General features: G+C 43.2%; 1 protein-coding gene across 2 annotated transcripts; it reads right to left on the reverse strand.

Annotated features, from left to right (window-relative positions):
* Positions 1-305: 305 nt before the first annotated feature.
* On the reverse strand, positions 306-10,515 carry LOC123445535 (villin-2-like). Of its 2 annotated transcripts, XM_045122522.1 has the most exons (25): positions 10,270-10,515; positions 9,023-9,150; positions 8,804-8,903; positions 8,639-8,707; positions 8,324-8,560; positions 8,052-8,229; positions 7,831-7,963; positions 7,047-7,206; positions 6,800-6,956; positions 6,616-6,719; positions 6,351-6,509; positions 5,690-5,758; positions 5,534-5,602; positions 5,061-5,198; positions 4,660-4,788; positions 3,257-3,407; positions 3,104-3,114; positions 2,881-3,021; positions 2,668-2,793; positions 2,363-2,419; positions 2,059-2,157; positions 1,884-1,991; positions 1,573-1,816; positions 1,012-1,265; positions 306-849 (listed from the first exon to the last, which is right to left on the reverse strand). In XM_045122522.1, exons 2-25 carry the CDS (start codon positions 9,073-9,075, stop codon positions 736-738), a joined length of 3,060 nt encoding a protein of 1,019 aa, XP_044978457.1. In that variant the 5' UTR covers positions 9,076-9,150; positions 10,270-10,515; the 3' UTR covers positions 306-735. The 2 variants fall into 2 exon arrangements, with proteins under 2 accessions (XP_044978457.1, XP_044978458.1); XM_045122523.1 differs by lacking the exon at positions 1,884-1,991 and having other exon boundaries at positions 10,270-10,480.
* Between the last annotated feature and the right edge of the window lie 14,448 nt (positions 10,516-24,963).

Genomic DNA, 24,963 nt, shown 5'->3' on the forward strand with positions numbered 1-24,963 from the left:
TCTTTTTGGCGTTCATTTGTGGTGGATTTCCTGATAATGCTTCAACTCTCTTCCCTCTTTTTCTCCTTTGGTAGTGTCTGTATTGCCTGTATTACCAAAAAAAATTGTGTATTTCCATGGAACAATTAATGGAAAGGGGGATGTCCGGTTGGAGAAGTAAGCTCCAACTCTGACGGAGAACTCTAAAGGATAAAACCAATGATTTTGTCATATTTTCACTCAAATACACAACTGAACAATAAGCCGGCATGTCTTTCTTAATGGTATAAGAAAGATGCAGCCTTATTTAGAACAATGGACAATAATTTTGATGGAGGGCTCTTTCCAAGTTGTTTCAGCAATCTTCAACAGCACAACTAGACATATAGGTAACATATAATTGTCCGTGTTACATCAGAATGACAGTGTAAACAACCTTCCAAAACATACCCAGGGGGACTGCCCATACGCATGTACGTAAAACAAACCGAGAAAAACCATACACATATGGACAATCACAAAACAAGCTAGAGCATACTAGGACCTTGCAAGCAGCACAGCACAGCACACTCAGTCCATGTACAAACGAAAGAATGACCTATAAAATTCGCAAAACCAACCAAAAGCCACAGGTAGCCATTCGCACAAAGATGACCAGCAATGGATCGTGCCAACCAATCATGATGAGAGGGGTAAAAACAAGCACATATGATTGATTGATCTCATTCTGCGGGAGGACCGGAAGCAGCCGCTTATTCAAAAGAGATCGGCTTTCCGCTTCTGCAGCTCTTGCTTCCACCCTGGCTGCAGGTAGAACACGTCCTTGGTGACGCCGAAGACAGTCTGGAACTCGCTCTCCGATAAGTACGCCTAGAGAAGCAACAGACAAAGACATCAGCAATTCAGCTGCAACCTAAACAAGCTTAACCCTAGTCTAAGCAAAAACGCTAAACCAGCAAACCTAAGAAAGTGCTTCAGAAGAATAACCTAGTACATGTGGACCCCAGATATAAAGTGTTCTCGGGAACAAACCTCTCTGCGTTTGTAGTCTATCCCACGGATAGGATCAGTAGATTTAGATATCAAGCGGTCGTAGCTAAATGTTGCTTCACCAACATGTTCAGTTGTTTGTTCCTCTGGCACCTCCAGCGCCTCAGGCTCTGCTACATCTACCTGGGATGGCACCTCATCCACTGGAGCATCTTTCTCTGACTGAAATTCAGAGGATTCTCCAGCTTCAGAGCGAGGAGATGCTTCTGATGGAGATATTACGACGACCTCCGCATCTGCAATGATTAAAGGTATTAAGCTTTGAAAGAATACAATAGCAGCAAGTCCATAAGGGCTCACTTCATTTATGGATCTCCCTACTAGTCAGGTGAACATCATGCAGTTACTCCACAGTATACCAGGAAATTAAATATACAGCACGGTAGACATGCATTCACTATTCCAAAGTTACTTGCAGAGAGATGAGCACAACTGTTTTCAAGTCTTGGTGGAACAGTTTCACGGAAAAACACAAATCGGGTAATCCACAAGTCATTATTGTTCTCTAAGAAGATGAAATTTAAAAGGAGGCTACGGCTGTACCAGTCTTTTCTGATGTTGTGCTCGTCTTGCTAGCTCTGAGATTGTCAGATGATCCAGACTGCTCAGCAGTCAGCACAGAGGATAGCGCAGCAACTGCAGCTGCTCTTTGTGACCCTTGACCTGAACGTGACGGAGGTGGAGTTTTTGGTTTTGAGGATGGATTAAACGCATTGGACAAGGCAGCCAGTGCAGAGGCGCGTTGAGTGGGTCCATCACCCGAGCTTGGAGGCCTACTATCATTAACCTGAAAGGGATTGTCTAGTTAGTTCATCACTCATAATATATTGGTACATAAAATATTGAGCATTTACCTGCTTCTGCTGCGGAGATGGATTGAATGCTGCATTGGACAAAGCAGCCAGTGCAGAGGCACGTTGAGTGGGCCCATCACCAGAGCTTGGAGGCCTACTATCATTAACCTGAAAGGGATTGCCTAGTTAGTTAATCACTCATAATATTTTGGTGGAGAAAACATTGAGCATTTACCTGCTTCTGCTGCGAAGATGGATTGAATGCAGATGATAGAGCGGCTAATGCAGATGCCCTTTGTGTGGGTCCACCATTACCAGAGCTCCTAGATGCACCCTGTAAAGTAATGGCATCAATATCATGCTACTATTATATTCTCGATATTTTGCATCTCCAATGAATTCATGAAATCTGTATCATGTACTACAGCATGATCAATTGTGTAAATATTGGGTTTATGAAGTTCATTCTGTAAAAGTAATTCAGCTATACTATACTTGTTATTCATTCGAGCAGGGCTGCGACTGTTTACCCAAATTACCTCTGAGCGTAATCCAAAAAGAAGTGAAAGTTTCTTTTGGAATGAATTCCCATGAATCTGCACAAAACAGGAAACCTATTAATAGCCCATGACAAACACTAACAGAATAAACAACACGAATAGCATACGCAGGTATAAGTGAACAAGGAGAATTATAACGAAGACTGCCTACAGAAGTAAATGAAACCACAACTGTTCAGTAGGTTTTCACTTTAATTAACTTAAGTAGATCATACCATCACTATAAGTTAATAATAGACAACAGCACACAAAGATATAGCAGTATAAGATATCCGACAGCATACCACAGATTTTGTGCTATCCCAAGAGAAGTATGTCTTGAAGAAGCATGGCTCATTCCCTTCAGAAACTTTGTAAAGTGGTACATACGGGGAAAGATCTTCAATCGACATCGCATGCTCTATATATTTCTGTGGTAAAGAGATAAGAAGCATCAAGTGTTGCATCATTGAAAAACGACAGCAAACTGTAATAACAAGGTCAAAGCTTCAGGTCACCTGGCCAATGTCGAACGCCTTTTGTTTCTCTTTTGGTTCCACGCACTGACCAATCCAAATAAAGACCTCCCCGTGTGTGTCAAGAATCATCAAGTCTTCAGTCAACAAATCATCTTGGCAAAAATTGAAGATCTCGGTAACCTGCCGAAGCTCATTGACATCACATATCCTGAATTGCTATAACTAAGTCTAACTTTAGGAAACTCAAGGGCAAGAGGAATACCTCCAGTCTTCCTGATCAATGGTAAATTGATGACCATGTTACCATGAATGAAACCAAAGCAACAAAAGTATAATTAGGACAAATACATGTACCATATAGATACTGACATAATTAGAGCAAAGAAGTCAAAGTAAGAATTCTACAATGACTAACCTTTCCTAATTGAGAAGGCATACAAATGAGGATCTCTGACAATAGTATCCTGCATGATGGGTTTGCTTGTATAGCTCTGTTTTCCATCAAGAGCAAACCAGAAAGCAGAACTCTCTGTTCCCTCCTTGCAATGTTTCACTGTCGCACCAGGCTGCAAATATTGGATACAGAAATCTTAGCGAGGGGTAGTTCGGAAAGGCAGTGATTCATGAAGTTTCAAAGTTTTCAATGCTTCGTAAAAAAAATAGTTATGGAACAATTTTGCAGCAACCCATAACCACGTTCATGCAATTCCATGTGATATTTTTTTAAACTATGTTGATTACTAAAACAGAAGAACTCTTTAGGTAACCATGACACTATGACCATCCATCAAGCTACAGTGAATAGACATTTCTACTGAAATGTCTTCCACAAATAACCAGGGGCATGTAACAGAAAAGGTTGTGACGACCAGTAAGGAGTCAAATAAAAAATTAGATACATGCTGCTGCAGATTGGCTGTATTTGAGACGTGCCACTGAAAAGCTCCTTCGTGATGTGCCATTAAGTGGCTGATTTCAGATATATGCCATTATGAACAGGACGCCAGAGCTGGAGGATGGGCTGTGTTTAAGAAACACATGGAAACAGCATGGCTGTATTTTTATGTACAAAAACGTTGGGGTGGGACGCTAATACTAAATCTAGGGCACTGTGAAGTCTGCAACGGTTTTACACAGGTCGGTGCAAGGATGGCTCAGCTGGCACGAAAAAAAGGAGAAACGGGAACTCAATAACGCTGGCGCAAGGATGTGTGGTGGAAGCAGCTCAGTTACGAAAATGGATCTGCAATGGCATATATCTCAAAGAGGGGTCCTCTTAGTAGCATATCAATAAAATGAACACACGGTGGCATGTATCTAATAAATTTTCCATCCAAAGAGATTAGGTTGAGTTTTTACCTAGTAAATTTTGGCAAAAACCAGCAATCGGTATAAGTACTGAACTGCAATCAGTACTAGTGCTGAACTGCGTCAGTACACAGAGAAATTATATTATATACCCAACTGGACTGGCAATTTTTGCTAATTGTGCAATTGCTTTATTTCAGTTGACACTGACATTTTGATACATATTACCACAAGCCACCAGAATGGTGAGCTTCAATCTTCATGTGTCACCTTTATAAGGTTCCCATTTCCATTCCAAATCAGCGTATAAGCTTGAATTTTTCACGAGTTAAACTATTAGTGTCACTATTAACATCTTATATGTATGTGGTAATAACTTGTAGCTGTAAGATGGACGAGTGATGGGTTAATCTGTCATTCAATAAACTCAATAACAAATTACATTATAAAGACTTCTGCAAAAGGGGCATAGAAATTTGAAATGATGTCTGTTTGAAGATGGTCATGTACCTTCAAGAACTCAGCAACTTTCGCTGCCCACTGCTGTTGCTCGTAAGTGCTAGAATTGCCATGCCATGTAAACATAGCACTTCCAGATTGCAATACAAAACAGTCTGTGGAGCTTAAAGATGTAGCTAGCTGTAAAATAATAACTGATTAGCTCAAAAGAAAAATAACAGAATCTATGTACAGTTGTAGATTTTGCAAATATTCTCTGTGCATCAGAGGCATATTTTTTCATAGAAATTGGCACAAAGGTATACTTTTGAAAGATTAATATTGGTACCCCGAAGCCCAATAATCCCGCTTGCACAACTTTTGTTGTACTAAATCAGCGATAATTAATATGGGTCGAAGGGAGTATGTGTCGCTCTAGATATCAGCAAAAATAACAGGCAGGCAGGTTATACCGCGTCAACGTGAAGCGTTTTATTGTTATGGATAGCTGTTCCAGACACCCGAAACAGAGCTATGCCCTCGGGGGAGTAAGTTCCACTGGTTGCACCCTTTTCCTCTGTAATCTTCTTGTATCCAGAACCGATACCACCCTACATGATTAGTAAAAGAAAATACTTAACATATATTATTTACAGCAATTCTGCATGGAAATCAGCAACCCATGTACCAGAACTTTAATTTACTTTCCTTCACTTTGTTTACTTGTACTTGATCACTTCATTTATGGGTTCTCATAGGTTTCTGTTGGGTTTCATCTCTAGCCTACACCAACTTGCTTGGGATAAAAGGCTTTGTTGTTGTTGTACATTATTCAGACTAAGGATTAAACTATGCAGTCCTTTTAGCATAACAGCATCGAAGGGAAGCCACCACTCAGGTGGTGAGTGATTGTCAAAAAAAAAGATCAATTCAGAAACAGTGATACCTTCAAGATAACCATGGGCTGGAAAAGGGCAACAAATTGCGGTGGTTCCTTCCCTTGATAAATACGACCCTACAGTACAACTACAAATAAATTAAACTCTTTTCTTGAGAATAAATATTATATACATTTGTGAAAATGTGAAATAAAATGCAGCACCAGAACAGGCCTTCCTTTCAGTGAATTCCACATTGTATTGGCTAGTTCAGCTCCCATCACTTGATCATCCTGCATAGAGTACGCCAAAAGGTAAACATAGAGCCCAGCTCACTTTTAAAACCACATGAGTCATGTTGATGTAAAAATATGATAAACAGAGATCAGTTAACTCCTTTAATACCAATAACATGAGTTTGTCCTTGGAAATCTATTCTAACATAGAGCGGACACACTTAAATTTAAGCTATGTATGGAAAGATTTTGGCAGGCAGATCCGGAGCATCCTAGCAACATCTGCAATTTAAAGATGAACCCTTCCAGCAAAAACATTCTGAGACTAGTTGCTGCAACACCTGTTTTATGCATGCATCCTGATTTATTTATTTATAACCTTTCTAATTTGATCAGGCAATGTGGCTTGTGCATTGACAAGTGAATATAAATAACTCTACAGAAAGGCTTAGGCATAGGTTTTATCTAAAGTACACCATCGTGTAAGTAAATGCATGATATATAAAACAATAAACGCCGAATGAAGACAATCAGTAATTCATTATCACGCTAAGAAAATATTATTTGAAAAGAGCATCAACAACTGGGATCAAGTGAAAAGAAAAGGTTAGTCATTAGCTAAGTGGGGCGGCAATCAACGTATTATTACCGCTGTGCTTTCCTTCCCAATCCAGTAATTGAGATAATATTCTTCTTTCTTGTCACCCGAATGATATGTATAAAGAACAATATAACAGTCTCCACTGTAAAATTTTCCATTGTCCTCTTTTGGAAGTGGACTCTTGGCATTTCCATCAATGCACCACACCTGAAATAGAAACAATTTATTTGTAAGGGCACTTCCATTAATGCATTTTGGGAATAAATATTTTAAAGAATGTGACTCATAAAGTAGGACACAGGATCAGCCAAACCTCGAGTCTTCCACCACCTTCAAGCAAAGGAGGAACTTCCTCGTTTACTGGAGTACTGCTTTTTGGAGCTCCTTTTACATCAACACCTTGTTGCTTCAATAAAGCTAGAAGAAACACCAAAGATCATCAGCGGTAATCAAAATGGAATTTTTGTTATCCTGTTAGTTGTAACTGAATAAACTACCTGCAACTTTTCCCCGCCCATCCTCTGCACCTGAGTTCCCTGTTGTAGTACCCGCCGGCCATGATTCAAATTTTGACTTGAATGAGTGGCTTTCATAACCCTGAATCACTTGTGTCACTCTTGTCGTCTTTGGCCTTTTCTGATTAATGATGAATTCCTACAAGAGGCAAAACCATAACTGTGTTGCAAATCTGAGATGACAAATCAAAAACATAAAAAGAGAAGGAGAAACTTTCTGTAAGCTCACCTCAATGGCTTTAGTGGCAGCTTTTCTGTCCTCGAGTTGTGTTACCCGACCAACCCATACAAACATTTCAGCCCCACAGTCAAGTAAGAAACATCTTGTGTTCTCAAGGACTGCTTTTGTAAGAGGTATATCTTCAAACTTTAGTTCACCGCCGTTGATACTGCAAGGAGAACAATGGACAGGGCAAACAGTAAAATAGCAATAGAGCCATGTCTTCCAACATCAAGTGATCTTTACAGATAATGCAACGATAAACATTTGACAGGTAACTGCTTCTAGGCAAACCTCCTGGCTACCTTTGCAGACCCACCTCCTAGTGGTCTTTTAAAGGCCTTTAGCTGGTGGTCCGGGTTATTTCCAGAAGGAATGTGGAATACACAGATTAGGAGCACAAGAACTTGAGGCAAACTATGACAGTCTGTGGGTCGCTGTTTTGTATTGTGTTCTGTTGTCGACTATTTGCTGTTACAATCATCTTTACGATGCTAATAAAATCTTATTACTGTGTTGCTGCTCCTAAAAAAAAACTTCTGTTCAGTTAATATCTTATAGAGTAGAAAGCAAAATTTATGGGTGTAAAAGACATGTAACCTATGATGTAAAAGGGTATGTAGCCAAGGACTAGCCAGAAGCCTTTTTAAGTGTAGGAGGCACAACTGAAGCAAATAACAAGCTATAACTAAGCATTCATCTGACTCGTCTAGAGATGAATAGGGATTTCAATTTATTTATTTCAAATGCCAACCATTAAGGATCAACAAAAGTCACTTATATTAAGAAATACCTGTACAGCTTGGGTGCTGTAGTTTCCAGTACAACATCGTCATCACTAACAGTTTTTTTCCCAATAGGTGCAAAACCTCCAAAAAGGACCCAGAATTCACCAGAGTCTGATTCCGCTTGTAGTTTCCCATCATCTGGCATTATTAGAGTTAAACCACATGAGTAGAGAAAAAGGCGCATCAGTTAACAAAGATACCGATGTCAGGTCAAATATCCCCTTACCAACGATTGCAACATCACACACGCCCCCATGGTACTTCTCCTTTAAATGTTGGATCACTTCCAGTGATTTAGCCCTTTCTTGGATATTGGAGTTTGCACCATTGAATTGATAAATTTTCTTTTCAGTATCTAAGATAAACACATCATCATGGTTTAATGATGACCGTGCAAAGGGAACCTGAACAATGTAAGCACCATATTAATGTAGCATACAGAATTGATAAGCTGGTATGTGAAAAGAATATGCAGGAAGAGGGTAAAATATCCCCTACCTGCTTAATTCTAATAGCTCTCTTCCCTTTGCAAATATATAACCGTGTTTCAAAGGTCTCCTCTTCTGGCGTCTTGAACCCAGAGGCGAAACCACCCTCCATAGGTATAATGCAAGGTTTGAAGTATGACAGGAACTTGTCAGATTCATAACCTTGGAGTTCCCTATACTGGACTGCACGACCCCCAAGTACAGAATCAAGTTCAACCGTCTTGATTGCTGCAGTGCCAGCTTCATCCTGCACAACGACAAGTCGTCAGTTGGTTGAAAATGGATTTGTGAGTGTCACGGAAATTGAAGTTTACACGGTGTGTACTTGGCTTGAGTCTTTCCCAATCCAGAAGTGGACGTCGTACAGATATGCACCACCCTTAGGAGAAGTCGTCTAGAAAAATACAAAGAAATAGCTTAGTAACTTTTGTATGATAGAAAAACAAAAGATCAATGATGCATCATAGAATGCAAGAGTCAAAGCAATCACCTGCAAAACTATATATGAATCTCCAGAATAGAATTTACCATAATCAGATTTTGGCAATGCAACTGGCTTAAAATCTTCAATGCGCCATATTTCTATCCCACTAAGTGACGTCAAGGGGCACGCATACATAAATAAAGAAGTACAATCCAGATTTGTGAGCTTAACGAACAAAATCAATTCGATCAAAGATAACCGGCTGACAGTCGTGTGGAAGGATACACTTTTTGGCCAGCCCCTTGGAAAGCAGGATCCACCACTTTCGGGGTCGACATTTGGAAGCAACTTTACCAGGGCTCGATTTGAAGGTGATGAAATAGCAGCAACGGCTCCGCTGTACAGCAAGGGCCCTGAAATTTGAGAGTAGGTCATAAGCTGAAAAGGGACCAAATCAAACAAGAATTGTAATATGAAAACGCATTCAGTTACTCCAACAAGGAAATAGAAGAAGAAAAAACTCCAATCGACTGCAGATAAGATAAGTAACGAAGTCACGAGTGAGATGCTGAGAGTAGAATGCATCAAGCCAGGGACAATGGTCATGAACCAGCGCTGGGCATCTGTCTGGATAGAGGTCTAAACCAGCATTGATGTGCTCTCCCTTTGACAAGAGATATCCATCAACGCATAATTTCTATTAAAAAAGCTAACGCTGTAAAAATAGATAAGTGTCAACATTGTTTTCCAGAAGTCACGAGTGAGATGCTGAGAGTAGAATGCATCAACGCATTGATGTGCTCTCTCGAAACCCCATGACACGGAAGCCTGCTCTTTCCACCCTGCTCCAAAGTGACGAGAGAAGAGCACAGCTTCCCCTGCGCGCATAGGAGTTCCAATTGCACGCGGCTAGGTGAAGATCACCATCTCGTGACGATGGCCTGTGTTATGCTGCTGCTACTTTCAACTGTTTACCCCACGGGATCAGCAGCGGTGCCGAGGTGCAAGCACGCACACACGCTTATAACTGGTCCAAGTAAATCGATTTCAGGAAACATGTGTCCGTCCCTCCAGGGGATCACGCGCTAGTCTTGGTCCGAGCTGTGAATTCCGGCTGGCATAGGGAATGCAACTTGCATAGTACGATGGCCGGCAGCTGGCCGGTATAATGAGAGAGAAAATTCGGAGCGTGCAGGAGGAGAGTGACAGTCTGAAATTCAGCAAAAGTTGGCCGGCGCACGGCGGCAGAATGATGAAGGAGCATTCATTCGAATCCGGCCGGGCTGTGCGCACGTAACGCCGGGATCACGGAGCAACGGCCCGGATCTCACGATCTAGCGGGGCCGGCCATTGCCGAGCCGGATCCGCCCGCGGCGTGATCCCCGCCCGATCCTGCCGACGATCCCGGCCCGCGCGGGGCCCTGTCGCGCGCGGCCTCCCGTCGCCTGGCGCCGCAATTCGGCGGCGAGGTGGCGCGGGGAAGAGGCGAGGAGGATCTGCGTAAGGAGACGAGCGCAGGGGACGCGACTCACCCTGCCCGGGGAAGGGGCGCCGGTGGGGCCGCCGACGAAGTGGGGGGTCCCCGCGCCGCGCGCGTAGATCCGCCGACGCGGGAGCGGTGATCCGGTGGCGGGAGAGGGAGCCGGAGCGGGAGGGGGCTCGCTCGTCCGTCGGCGGTGGGGAGGCGAGAGTGAGGAGGGGAAGGGGGCGTCCGACCGCGTGTGTGGGGAGGGAAGGGAAGGGAAAGGAGGGAGGGGAGGGGAGGGGTGGGCTGAGCTGGGGTGGTGGAGGGGAGGGGGGGGGTGGCTCGTGCCACCGCACCGGGGGTAATAATGGTCGCGCTCGTGGACGCTTCGCTGCTGCATGGCGCGGACGCGGCGATGGATGGATGGATGGATGGACGCCCCCGCCCCGGCAGCGCATTCTTCCGCTCCGGTCGGTCGGACCCACGCCCGCCCGCCCAGTGGCGGCCATCATCACTCGTCGCCGCTGCCACAAGTGTACGCACCACGACGCAATAAGTGCCACATGGCGCACGAGCAGGGCCAGACCCAGACCGGTACATACATATACATACGTATACATATACGTACGTACAGCTGGCCGGTGACGCGTGGCGGTATATTCGGCGCCGTGTCCGGAAGGAGAAGAATATTATCACGTTGTTTTTTCCCCTTCTTCTTTTCCTTCTTTTCGGAAGAAAAAAAAAAAGGAGGGACGATATCTGTGGCATGCGTTTTCTTCTCCTTCTTCTAACCGGCCGGTTGACGGTTCCTTCCTTGCACGTTTCGTGTGTTTTTTCTTCTTCCGCCTTTGATTTGAATTGACGGCGACACGTTCCGCGTTTGTTTTCTTGCGTTTGAAGCGGCGCGGAGAAACGTATACATGGCCACGAATGCGTCCTGCGGTCTTGGCCGGCGGGAGCATTTGCTTGTTCACATCCGGTCCTGTCGGTGTCCAAACTTGTCATAAGATAAGATAGGGGGTATTTTTTTCTTGTTAACGACCACAAAAACTATAACATGGTGAAGGGTTTGTCTTTGCCTGCACCATACATGCGCTTAAGGGCATCTCCAACCCGCAAACCCAACAACCCATATGTTTTTCCATGTCCAAAAAATTGTCAAGTATACTTGGTTTTTACATGTCCCATCATAGAAAAAAACACTCCATCAATCCGTGCCAATCTGAGCCTCCATGCTCAACTTGTCATCACCGTCGTGTAAAGTTGACTCCACCTCGGCATCCTCCTCAATCTCCTCCTCCGCCGCCATCTCCAGTTCATCCTTCTGTCGCTGCAACATCTTAAGATGGACGACTTGTACGATCATTCTTGCATTGCGTCGTAGTCCAATTCTGCCACCTTCAAGATGAGCATCGTCGCGTCCTCTGAAGCAGTGATCTCCACCTTCTTCTCCTCGAGCTCGAGTTTCTTCTCAATCGCCTTCATCAACAAGTCAAACATCTCCTGCTTCGTCAACATGTCCTCGAACCTCTCTGTCATCATGGTCACTGCGCCTTCTAGATTTGTCCTCTCCTCCTATTTCTTTCCCCGGAACCCTATTCTAACCTTCTTTGGTGGTTCTTTTGTTGGATCGACTGGGTCACCGGTTTCTCACCCTCGATGGTCGGGTAATTTAGTTATATCAGCTCTGGTATCTCGTATAGCGGGTAATTTGGTTAGTCCAAAATGAAAGCCAGAATTTTGTATTCCAAAAAAAAAAAATCTCGAACACAAATTACCCAAAAAAATGGTTCGGTATTCCGGATACCCAATAACCGAAATATTTAGAGCAACTACGAAAATTATAGATAGTTTGGGAGTACAAATAACAGTGCACAATTAACACCTTGGTTGGTAACATGACCAACACCTAAGGTGGCATTAATTCAGAAAACAGTCTCAAAATCTTATAGGTGAAATTAATTTAGATAAACATCCAACATCTTAGTGCACAATTAAAGTTGTTTGCTAATCACTTTAAGCATTGAAGAATGTTCCTTAACTTCCTTAGCAAAAGTTTCATTTTGTTCATATTGAGCATGCATGAAATTCTTAGTGATCTTTTAAGTCTCAAGCAATATTTTGTCATAGAATTATTGTTGGGGTTACCATAACTATTAGAGGGATTGTCGTGATATATTCTAGGACTATTATTTTAACTAGATGATGCCCCGCGCGTTGCTGCGGGAACATTGCTAAAAAATAGATAAATAATTGTTATAAAAAATCTAAAACTAATGGAAAGCGAATGTAAGCTTAAAAACAATAAAATATAAAGCGTATCAAAGAGAGTGAAAATTATAGTTAAAATGTAATTTCTAACAAAATATGGAGGATGAACTCTAATGAAAAAAACTACTTATGACTAATATGCATGAATTGATGATGTGGCACCACTGCATGCGTAGAGTAATGCAAAAGATGTTATTTATGTCTTGCATGTATACTTGCTTATGTGTCATGGTTGCATGGCTAGAAAAATTAGGTAGTGGGTTGTAGCTATTTAGGAATAGATGATTCCCTCTATACACATTGTTATTGAAATTTCTCCTTAAAATAAAATTCACATTAATAGCATCATTATTTTTCTCAATCATGTAGGATCTGAAGTATGTCTTGTTGGGAATATGCCCTAGAGGCAATAATAAGTTGGTTATTATTATATTTCCTTGTTCATGATAATCGTTTATTATCCATGCTAGAATTGTATTGATTGGTGATGGCGAGATGATGTATATACTGTTGGAATTATGCCCTAGAGGCAATGATAAATAAGTTATTATTATAATTCCTGTATCAAGATAATCGTTTATTATCCATGCTATAATTATATTAAATGAAGACTTAGATACATGTGTGGATACACAGACAAAACACTGTCCCTAGCAAGCCTCTAGTTGGCTAGCCAGCTGATCAAGGATAGTCAGGGTCTTCTGACTATGTACAAGGTGTTGTTGCTTGATAACTGGATCACGTCATTGGGAGTATCATGTGATGGACTAGACCCAAACTAATAGACGTAGCATGTTGATCATGTCATTTTGTTGCTACTGTTTTCTGCGTGTCAAGTATTTATTCCTATGACCATGAGATCATATAACTCACTGACACCGGAGGAATGCTTTTTGTGTATCAAACGTCGCAACGTAACTGGGTGACTATAAAGATGCTCTACAGGTATCTCCGAAGGTGTTCATTGAGTTAGTATGGATCAAGACTGGGATTTGTCACTCCATGTGACGGAGAGGTATCTCGAGGCCCACTCGGTAATACAACATCACACACAAGCCTTGCAAGCAATGTGACTTAGTGTAAGTTGCAGGATCTTGTATTACAGAACCAGTAAAGAGACTTGCCGGTAAACGAGATTGAAATAGGTATGCGGATACTGACGATCGAATCTCGGGCAAGTAACATACCGAAGGACAAAGGGAATGACATACGGGATTATACGAATCCTTGGCACTGAGGTTCAAACGATAAGATCTTCGTAGAATATGTAGGATCCAATATGGGCATCCAGGTCCCGCTATTGGATATTGACCGAGGAGTCTCTCGGGTCATGTCTACATAGTTCTCGAACCCGCAGGGTCTGCACACTTAAGGTTCGACGTTGTTTTATGCGTATTTGAGTTATATGGTTGGTTACCGAATGTTGTTCGGAGTCCCAAATGAGATCACGGACATCACGAGGGTTTCCAGAATGGTCCGGAGACGAAGATTGATATATAGGATGACCTCCTTTGATTACCGGAAGGTTTTCGGAATTGCCGAGAATGACGAATGGGTTCCGGATGTTCACCGGGGGGGGGCAGCTCACCCCGGGGAAGACCATAGGCCTTAGGGGTACTGCACAGCCCTTAGTGGGCTGGTGGGCAAGCCCAAGAAGGCCCCTGCGCAGGAGATAAGAAAATCAAAGAGAAAAAAAGGGGAAGTGGGAAGGAAGGGAAGGACTCCACCTTCCAATCCTAGTTGGACTAGGATTGGCCAATCCTAGTTGGACTAGGATTGGAGGAGGAATCCTCCTCCCCCCCTTCGGCCGACCCCCTTGGGGCTCCTTGAGCCTCAAGGCAAGGCCCCTCCCCTCCCACCTATATATACGGAGGTTTTAGGGCTGATTAGAGACAACTTTGCCACGGCAGCCCGACCACATACCTCCACGGTTTTTCCTCTAGATCGCGTTTCTGCGGAGCTCGGGCGGAGCCCTGCTGAGATTAGATCACCACCAACCTCCGGAGCGCCGTCACGCTGTTGGGGAACTCATCTACCTCTCCGTCTCTCTTGCTGGATCAAGAAGGCCGAGATCATCGTCGAGCTGTACGTGTGCTAAACGCGGAGGTGCCGTCCGTTCAGCACTAGATCGGAGCGGATCGTGGGACGGATCGCGGGACGGTTCGTGGGACGGTTCGCGGGGCGGATCTAGGGACGTGAGGACGTTCCACTACATCAACCGTGTTTATTAACGCTTCTGTTGTGCGATCTACAAAGGTACGTAGATCTGAAATCCCCCTCGTAGATGGACATTGATACGTCTCCGTCGTATCTATAATTTTTGATTGTTTCATGCCAATATTCTACAACTCTCATATACTTTTGGCAACTTTTTATTCTATTTTTGGGACTAACATATTGATCAAGTGCCCATTGCGAGTTCATGTTTGTTGCATGTTTTTTGTTTCGCAGAATATCCATACCAAACGAAGTCCAAACGTAATAAAAACTTACGGGGAATTTTTTTGGAATATTTATGATTTTCGGGAAGAAGAATCAACATGAGGCGACGCACGGAGTGCCCACAAGCCTTGTCGCCGCGGCCAGGGGGTGGGCCCGCGGCAGGCAGGCTTGTGGCCACTCCTTAGGCGGTTGGATCCCTTCTTTCGCCGCAAGAAAGATAATATCCGGAAAAAAATCGTGTTAAAATTTCAGCCAAATCGGAGTTACGGATCTCCGGGAATTTAAGAAACGGTGAAACGCAGAATCTGGGAGCGCAGAAATAGAAGGACACACAGAGAGAGAGATCCAATCTCGAAGGGGCTCTCGCCCCTCCGCCACCATGGAGACCATGGACCAGAGGGGAAACCCTTCTCCCATCTAGGGAGGAGGTCAAGGAAGAAGAAGGAGGGGGGCTCTCTCCCCCTCTCTCCCGGCGGCGCCAGAACGCCGCCCAGGACATCATCGTGTGACGGCGATCTACACCGACACCTCCGTCATCTTCACCAACATCTCCATCATCTTCCCCCATCTATATTCAACGGTTCACTCTCCCGCAACCCGTTGTACCCTCTAGTTGAACATGGTGCTTTATGCTACATATTATTATCTAATGATGTGTTGCTATCCTATGATGTCTGAGTAGATTATCGTTGTCCTATCGGTGATTGATGAATTGCTATGATTGGTTTAATTTGCTTGTGATTATGTTGCTGTCCTTTGGTGCCCATCATATGATCGCGTGCGTGGATCACACCATAGGGTTAGTTGTATGTTGATAGGACTATGTATTGGCAGGCTAGAGTGGCAGAAGCTTCAAACCTAGCATAGAAATTGATGCATATGGGATTGAAGGGGGACCAATATATCTTATTGCTATTGTTGGGTTTTACCTTAATGAACGTTAGTAGTTGCGGACGCTTGCTAATAGTTCCAATCATAATTGCATATAATTCCAAGTAAGGGATGACATGCTAGCAGAGGCCTCTCCCACATGATACTTGCTATCGATCTAGTGACGTAGTCAATTGCTTAGGGACAATTCCACAACTCCTACCACCACTTTTCCACACTCGTTAGACACTCGTAGTTGTTTCTTTATCTAACCAGCCCCTAGTTTTATTTACGTGTTCTTTACTTTCTTGCAATCCTATCCTATCACTCCTACAAAGTACTTCTAGTTTCATACTTGTTCTAGGTAAAGCGAACGTAAAGTGTGCGTAGAGTTGTATCGGTGGTCGATAGAACTTGAGGGAATATTTGTCCTACCTTTAGCTCCTCGTTGGGTTTGACACTCTTACTTATCGAGAAAGGCTACAATTGATCCCCTATACTTGTGGGTTATCAGACATCACCATGATAGGTCTTCGTGCGCGTAGGAAATTTTTTGTTTCCCATGCGACGTTCCCCAACAGTGGCATCATGAGCCAGGTTCATGCGTAGATGTCATCTCGAGTAGAACACAAAAGTTTTTGTGGGTGGTGACGTGCGATTTTCTGCCCTCCCAAACAAGTTGATATGAGAGAGCATGGATTACCTTATACAATGATATGGGGCTGACCTACATATGTGTAAGCAACATAAGAAGAAAAGCCTTGCTCTCTTTCTCCCACATTCACCAATAGACGGACGTCCCCCACAAAACTCTACAAACAAGAGGACAAAAGGATAAGATGAAGGATCAGATGCTCATGAAAGAAGTTGTAGGACACAGGAATAGACTTTAAATAGACAACACCATGTTTCAAAAATAAGAAGTTCAACATAATTTCTATTACGTTGAGTATTGAGTGGATACAATGTATTTTGGAGTATGATACATGTGAAAGCAAAGCCAGAAGATCGAAATTCACTTTGTCTATGAACTCAGATCTCAATGAAAAATGTTACTCCCTCCGTTTCTAAATATGAGTCTTTTTAGCGATTCAACTAAAGACTACATACACAAAAATTGCTTTTGGAGACTGAGCTCCATGGAAGCCTTATTTTCTGAAATTCAAAATTCAACAAAATTCATATTTTCAAAATTCAAAAAATTCTGAAAACAGTTACAGATATAAATGGAGGCATAATAAACATGTGTGTAAATTTTTAGGACAAAATACGTTAAAATGAGAGCTGTGCAAGAAAGACAAATTTGAGGCTTTTTAACACATGATACTATTCATTCGTAAAGTCCGGAAATTTGTCCTTTTTATACAGGTCGCATTTAAAGGTTTTCCATCCTGAATTTTTACATACATACACATTTCATCATTGTATAATTGCATATTTTTTTGTAATTATTTGAATTCAAAGTTTGAATTTTGAATTTTCCAAAAATAAAGGGTCCATGAAACTCGATCACCAAAACGACATGCTCCTACAAACGGATGCATATAGACATACTTTAGAGCATAGATTCATTTTTTTCGTATGTAGTCCGTAGTGAAATCACTTAAAAGACTTATATTTAGGAACAGACGGAGTAGAATGTAAATACGGAAAACGGGAACTTACCATGCATGAAAGCTATTATCAAATGTCTGTTCTATCAGCAGTCCATGACTGTCCCATATGAGAATGAGGTCTGATGAAGTAATAAATTACATGGAAGAACTATGGATTAGTACAAGCAAATATGCAATGTACTGGCAAGATATCTAGGTTGATAGAGATGTGCATTCAAAATCAACATTTGGCTAGGAGTTGGTTACATTTATAAAATGGGAGTCTAGCATTAACGTAAATGTACCATCACGCATGTGTATTTTATTGGCAAACGGCGATGCAACAGATAAAACGGAAATATACAGAGTACTACACTTTTTTCTCTCACATGTTAAAACAATTTTCTAAGCATGTTTCAACCCAAAAGAATTTCTCTTCTAAATTACAACATCACATATATACGTAGAGAAGTAAGACCTAAGGCTAGTCCCACTAAGCTCATGCTTTGTTGGGGCACAATCAGCCAACCTATTCTTCTTGCATACCATGGAGGTTTACTTAGTCACCCCTCTTCTCTACCATGTGTGCAACAATGCTTAAGATTGAACACTCCAAATAAAGATATTAAAATAGTATCAACATGTATACCAATACACTGCAAATAAAGATTGAACAATGAGAATCAGGTACTTTTTGTGCTAAAATAATAAATTACATGGAAGAACTAAAGATTAGTACAGCCAAATATGCAATGTACTCGGCGGTTACGAAGGTCAACGTCAATGATTCAGCAGAGTTGGTATAACAGCAACGAACGATGAACTGAACTACAGTATTCAGGCGAATACCCTGCCGATGGTCCTAGTCCGTCGTAGTTTCTTCACTCGGCAGCCTTGTTGACGGTGGTGTCCTCCTTATTTGCTACATACTTATATCAGTGCGCCTCCTCCTCCACTCCATCGCCATCATCAGTCATGTGATACACTCATCTATGGGACACAAAATAAACGTTCAATCTAAGTGTGACCAGAACTTGGGAACCAAACCAAAAGATAAAAGGATGCGGCGAAAAGGGATCACGAAGAGGAGGGGCGTGTGGATTGGTTCGCCAGGGTGGAGGACCTGCGAGCTGGCGGCGACGGCGGGCCTAGGATCTGCCCGACAGGAGTAATCGAGAGGGATGGCTCCGCTCCCTCGCGCTGGATCCTCTCGCCGATCTCCTCATGGTGCCTCGGCTGGAGCGCGTCCGCTAGATCCCCTCGTGATGCCTCGGCTGGATCCGTTCCTCCTCTGACTGCGCCACGAGTATGGTGACGGTGCCATCTGTGTCGCGGGCGAAAGATGGAGGAGAGATGGGGGTGGGAATCGAACGAGAGGAACGGGAAGTGGAACGGAACGAAACAAACAGTCACCGGGAATGGGCTGGCCTACCGCCCAATTAACCACAGGGCGCCGTTTCACCCTCTAGAGCAGCCAGCCATCGGACGGTGGGCCCAGTATTTAACACATGCGATAAAGTTTGCTTAACACACATATCTAACGACTAATAACACCCAGATCATGAAAATGAACGGTTAAAACGTGAATCCCTGAGAAGGCTCGCTTTAGGCTCGGTTTTACTGTCCTTAATAGCATGAGTAGCACGACAATCCCGATGGCGACACGTTGATGGAGATCATAGTGTGGCGCCGGTGACAAGAAGATCGTGCCAGTGCTTTGGTGATGGAGATCAAGAAGCACGTGATGATGGCCATATCATGTCACTTATGAATTGCATGTGATGTTAATCCTTTTATGCACCTTATTTTGCTTAGAACGACGGTAGCATTATGAGGTGATCTCTCACTAAAATTTCAAGACGAAATTGTGTTCTCCCCGACTGTGCACCATTGCTACAGTTTGTCGTTTCGAGACACCACGTGATGATCGGGTGTGATAGACTCAACGTTCACATACAACGGGTGCAAAACAGTTGCACATGCGGAACACTCGGGTTAAGCTTGATGAGCCTAGCATGTGCAGACATGGCCTCGGAACACATGAGACCGAAAGGTCGATCATGAATCATATAGTTGATATGATTAGCATAGGGATGCTTACCACTAAAACTATCCTCAACTCACGTGATGATCGGACTTGAGCTAGTGGAATTGGATCATGAACCACTCAAATGACTAGAGAGATGTACTTTTTGAGTGGGAGTTTAGCAAGTAATTTGATTAAGTTAAAACTCTAATTATCTTGAACATAGTCTAAGTCCACTTTGAATATATTTGTGTTGTAGATCATGGCTCACGCGACAGTCACCCTGAATTTTAATACGTTCCTAGAGAAAGCTAAGTTGAAAGATGATGGAAGCAACTTTGTAGACTGGGCTCGTAATCTTAAGTTGCTCCTGCAAGCTGGGAAGAAGGATTATGTCCTTAATGCTGCGCTAGGAGATGAAACACCCGCTACGACTGACCAAGATGTTAAGAACGCTTGGTTAACACGTAAGGAGGACTACTCAGTAGTTCGATGTTCAGTCTTGTATGGCCTAGAGCTGGGACTTCAACGTTGCTTTGAGCGTCATGGAGAATATGAGATGTTCGAGGAGTTGAAGTTTATCTTTCAGAAGAACGCCCGGATCGAGAGGTATGAGACCTCCGATAAATTCCATGCTTGCAAGATGGAGGAGAATTCGTCTGTCAGTGAACATGTGCTCAAAATGTCTGGGTACTCAAACCGTCTAGCTGAGCTGGGGATAGAACTCCCGCAAGAGGCTATCACTGACATAATTCTTCAATCACTGCCGCCAAGCTATAAGGGCTTTGTGTTGAACTACAACATGCAAGGGATGAACAAGTCACCCGGCGAGTTGTTCGCGATGCTGAAAGTCGCAGAGTGAGAACTCCGTAAAGAGCATCAAGTGTTGATGGTGAATAAGACCACTAGTTTCAAGAGAAACAACAAAGGAAAGAAGGGTAATTCAAAGAATAGCGGCAAGTATGTTGCCAATCCGACGAAGAAACCCAAAGCTGGACCTAAGCCTGAAAGGGAGTGCTATTATTGCAAGGGTGTGGGTCACTGGAAGCGCAATTGCCCCAAGTATCTGGCTGATAAGAAGGCGGCCAAAGAAAAATCAGGTATATTTGATATACATGTTATTGATGTGTACTTAACCAACTCTCGTAGTAGTGCCTAGGTATTCGATACCGGTTTTGTTGCTCACATTTGCAACTCGAAACAGAAACTGCGGAATAAGCGAAGGCTGGCAAAGGATGAAGTGACGATACGCGTGGGAAATGGTTCCAAGGTTGATGCAATCGCCGTCGGCACATTTTCACTTCAGTTACCATCAGGATTAGTTATGAACTTGAATAATTGTTATTTAGTGCCTGCGTTAAGCATGAACATTATATCTGGATCTTGTTTATTGCGAGACGGTTACTCGTTTAAGTCAGAGAATAATGGTTGTTCTATTTCTATGAGTAATATCTTTTATGGTCATGCACCCAATGTGAGAGGATTGTTCATATTGAATCTTGATAGTGATAATACACATATACATAACATTGTGACCAAAAGAATTAGAGTTAACAATGATAGCGCCATGTTTTTGTGGCACTACCGCTTAGGTCATATTGGTGTAAAGCGCATGAAGAAACTCCATACCGATGGACTTTTGGAGTCACTTGACTTTGATTCAGTTGACACGTGCGAACCATGCCTCATGGGCAAGATGACTAAAACTCCGTTCTCCGGAACAATGGAGCGTGCAAGTGACTTGTTGGAAATCATACATACCGATGTGTGCGGTCCGATGAGCGTAGAGGCACGCGGCGGATATCGTTATTTTCTCACCTTCACTGACGATTTGAGTAGATATGGTTATGTCTACTTAATGAAGCACAAGTCTGAAACATTTGAAAAGTTCAAGCAATTTCAGAGTGAAGTTGAAAATCATCATAACAAGAAGATCAAGTTCGTACGGTCTGATCGTGGGGGTGAATATCCGAGTTTCGAGTTTGGTGCTCACTTAAGACAATGTGGAATTGTTTCACAGTTGACACCGCCTGGAATACCACAGCGTAATGGTGTGTCCGAACGTCGTAATCGTACTTTATTAGAGATGGTGTGATCTATGATGTCTCTTACCAATTTGTCGTTATCGTTTTGGGGTTATGCATTAGAAACAGCTGCATTCACTTTAAATAGGGCACCATCAAAATCCGTTGAGACGACACCATACGAACTGTGGTATGGCAAAAGACCAAAGTTGTCGTTTCTTAAAGTTTGGGGATGTGATGCTTATGTAAAAAAGCTTCAGCCTGAAAAGCTGGACCCCAAAGCGGAAAAGTGCGTCTTCATAGGTTACCCAAAGGAGACAGTTCGGTAAACCTTCTATCTCAAATTCGAGGGCAAAGTGTTTGTTGCTAAGAACGGAGCTTTTCTCGAGAAGGAGTTTCTCTCGAGAGAATTGAGTGGGAGGAAGATAGAACTTGACGAGGTTGTCGAACCTCTCATCCCTCTGGATGGTGGCGCAGGGCAAGGGGAAACCCGTGTCGTTGCGATGCCGGTTGGGGAGGAAGTTAATGATGATGATCATGAAACTCCAGTTCAAGTTTCTGTTGAACCACGCAGGTCGACGAGATCACGCGCTGCTCCAGAGTGGTACGATAATCCCGTCTTATCAATCATGTTGTTAGACAACAATGAACCTGCAAATTATGAAGAAGCAATGGTGGGCCCAGATTCCAACAAATGGCTAGAAGCCATGAAATCCGAGATAGGATCCATGTATGAGAACAAAGTGTGGACTTTGGAGATACTGCCTGAGGGCCGCAAGGCTATTCAGAACAAATGGATCTTTAAGAAGAAGACGGACGCTGACGGTAATGTGACCGTTTATAAAGCTCGACTTGTGGCAAAGGGTTTTTCACAAGTTCCAGGAATTGACTACGATGAGACTTTCTCTCCCGTAGCGATGCTTAAGTCCGTCAGAATCATGTTAGCAATAGCTGCATTTTTCGATTATGAAATCTGGCAGATGGATGTCAAAACGGCGTTCCTTAACGGTTTCCTTAAGGAAGAGTTGTATATGATGCAACCCGAAGGTTTTGTCGATCCTAAAAATGCTGACAAGGTGTGCAAGCTCCAGCGATCCATTTATGGACTGGTGCAAGCATCTCGGAGTTGGAACAAACGTTTTGATGAGGTGATCAAAGCATTTGGGTTTATACAAGTGGTTGGAGAATCTTGTATTTACAAGAAAGTGAGTGGGAGCTCTGTGGCGTTTCTAATATTATATGTGGATGACATATTGCTGATTGGAAACAACGTGGAGTTTTTGGAGAGCATAAAGGATTACTTGAATAAAAGTTTCTCTATGAAGGACCTAGGAGAAGCTGCTTACATTCTAGACATTAAGATCTATAGGGATAGATCGAAACGCCTAATAGGACTTTGACAAAGTACATACCTTGATAAAGTTTTGAAGAGGTTCAAAATGGAACAGTCCAAGAAAGGGTTCTTGCCAGTTTTACAAGGTACGAGATTGAGTAAGACTCAGTGCCCAGCAACTGATAAAGATAGAGAGCATATGAGCACCGTCCCCTATGCTTCAGCCATAGGTTCTATCATGTATGCAATGCTGTGCACTAGACCGGACGTTAGCCTGGCCATAAGTATGGCAGGCAGGTTCCAGAGTAATCCAGGAGTGGATCACTGGACGGCGGTCAAGAATATCCTGAAGTACCTGAAAAGGACTAAGGAGATGTTTCTCGTGTATGGAGGTGACGAAGAGCTCGCCGTAAAAGGTTACGTCGATGCAAGCTTTGACACATATCCGGACGACTCTAAGTCGCCGACCAGATACATATTTATTCTTAATGGGGGTGCGGTTAGCTGGTGCAGTTCCAAGCAAAGCGTCGTAGCTGATTCTACATGTGAAGTGGAGTACATGGCTGCCTCAGAGGCGGCTAAGGAGGGTGTCTGGATGAAGCAGTTCATGACGGATCCTGGAGTGGTGCCAAGCGCACTGAATCCAATAACCCTGTTTTGTGACAACACGGGTGCCATTGCCTTAGCAAAGGAACCACGGTTTCACAAGAAGTCTAGACACATCAAACGATGCTTCAACCTCATCCGCGACTACGTCGAAGGGGAGGACGTAAATATATGCAAAGTGCACACGGATCTGAATGTAGCACACCCGCTAACTAAACCTCTTCCACGGGCAAAGCATGATCAACACCAGAACTGTACAGGTGTTAGATTTATTACAATGTAATTCGCATGGTGATGTGAGGGCTAGATTATTGACTCTAGTGCAAGTGGGAGACTGTTGGAATTATGCCCTAGAGGCAATGATAAATAAGTTATTATTATAATTCATGTATCAAGATAATCGTTTATTATCCATGCTATAATTGTATTAAATGAAGACTTAGATACATGTGTGGATACATAGACAAAACACTGTCCCTAGCAAGCCTCTAGTTGGCTAGCCAGTTGATCAAGGATAGTTAGGGTCTTCTGACTATGTACAAGGTGTTGTTGCTTGATGACTGGATCACATCATTGGGAGAATCATGTGCTGGACTAGACCCAAACTAATAGAGGTAGCATGTTGATCGTGTCATTTTGTTGCTACTGTTTTCTGCGTGTCAAGTATTTATTCCTATGACCATGAGATCATATAACTCACTGACACCGGAGGAATGCTTTGTGTGTATCAGATGTCGCAACGTAACTGGGTGACTATAAAGATGCTCTACAGGTATCTCCGAAGGTGTTCGTTGAGTTAGTATGGATGAAGACTGGGATTTGTCACTCTGTGTGACGGAGAGGTATCTTGGGGCCCACTCGGTAATACAACATCACACACAAGCCTTGTAAGCAATGTGACTTAGTGTAAGTTGCGGGATCTTGTATTACGGAACGAGTAAAGAGACTTGCCGGTAAACGAGATTGAAATAGGTATGCGGATACTCACAATCGAATCTCGGGCAAGTAACATACCGAAGGACAAAGGGAATGACATACGGGATTATATGAATCCTTGCACTAAGGTTCAAACGATAAGATCTTCGTAGAATATGTAGGATCCTATATGGGCATCCAGGTCCCGCTATTGGATATTGACCGAGGAGTCCCTCGGGTCATGTCTACATAGTTCTCGAACCCGCAGGGTCTGCACACTTAAGGTTAGACGTTGTTTTATGCGTATTTGAGTTATATGGTTGGTTACTGAATGTTGTTCAGAGTCCCGTATGAGATCACGGACGTCACGAGGGTTTCCGGAATGGTCCGGAAACGAAGATTGATATATAGGATGACCTCATTTGATTACCGGAAGGTTTTCGGAATTACCGGGAATGTACCGGGAATGACGAATGGGTTCCGGATGTTCACCTGGGGGGGGGGCAGCCTACCCCGGGGTAGCCCATAGGCCTTAGGGGTGCCGCACCAGCCCTTAGTGGGATTGTGGGCAAGCCCAAGAAGGCCCGTGCACAGGAGATAAGAAAATCAAAGAGAAAAAAGGGGGAAGTGGGAAGGAAGGGAAGGACTCCACCTTCCAATCCTAGTTGGACTAGGATTA

The sequence above is a fragment of the Hordeum vulgare genome, chromosome 3H, assembly GCF_904849725.1.
Source record: "Hordeum vulgare subsp. vulgare chromosome 3H, MorexV3_pseudomolecules_assembly, whole genome shotgun sequence".
Taxonomy (NCBI): domain Eukaryota; kingdom Viridiplantae; phylum Streptophyta; class Magnoliopsida; order Poales; family Poaceae; genus Hordeum; species Hordeum vulgare.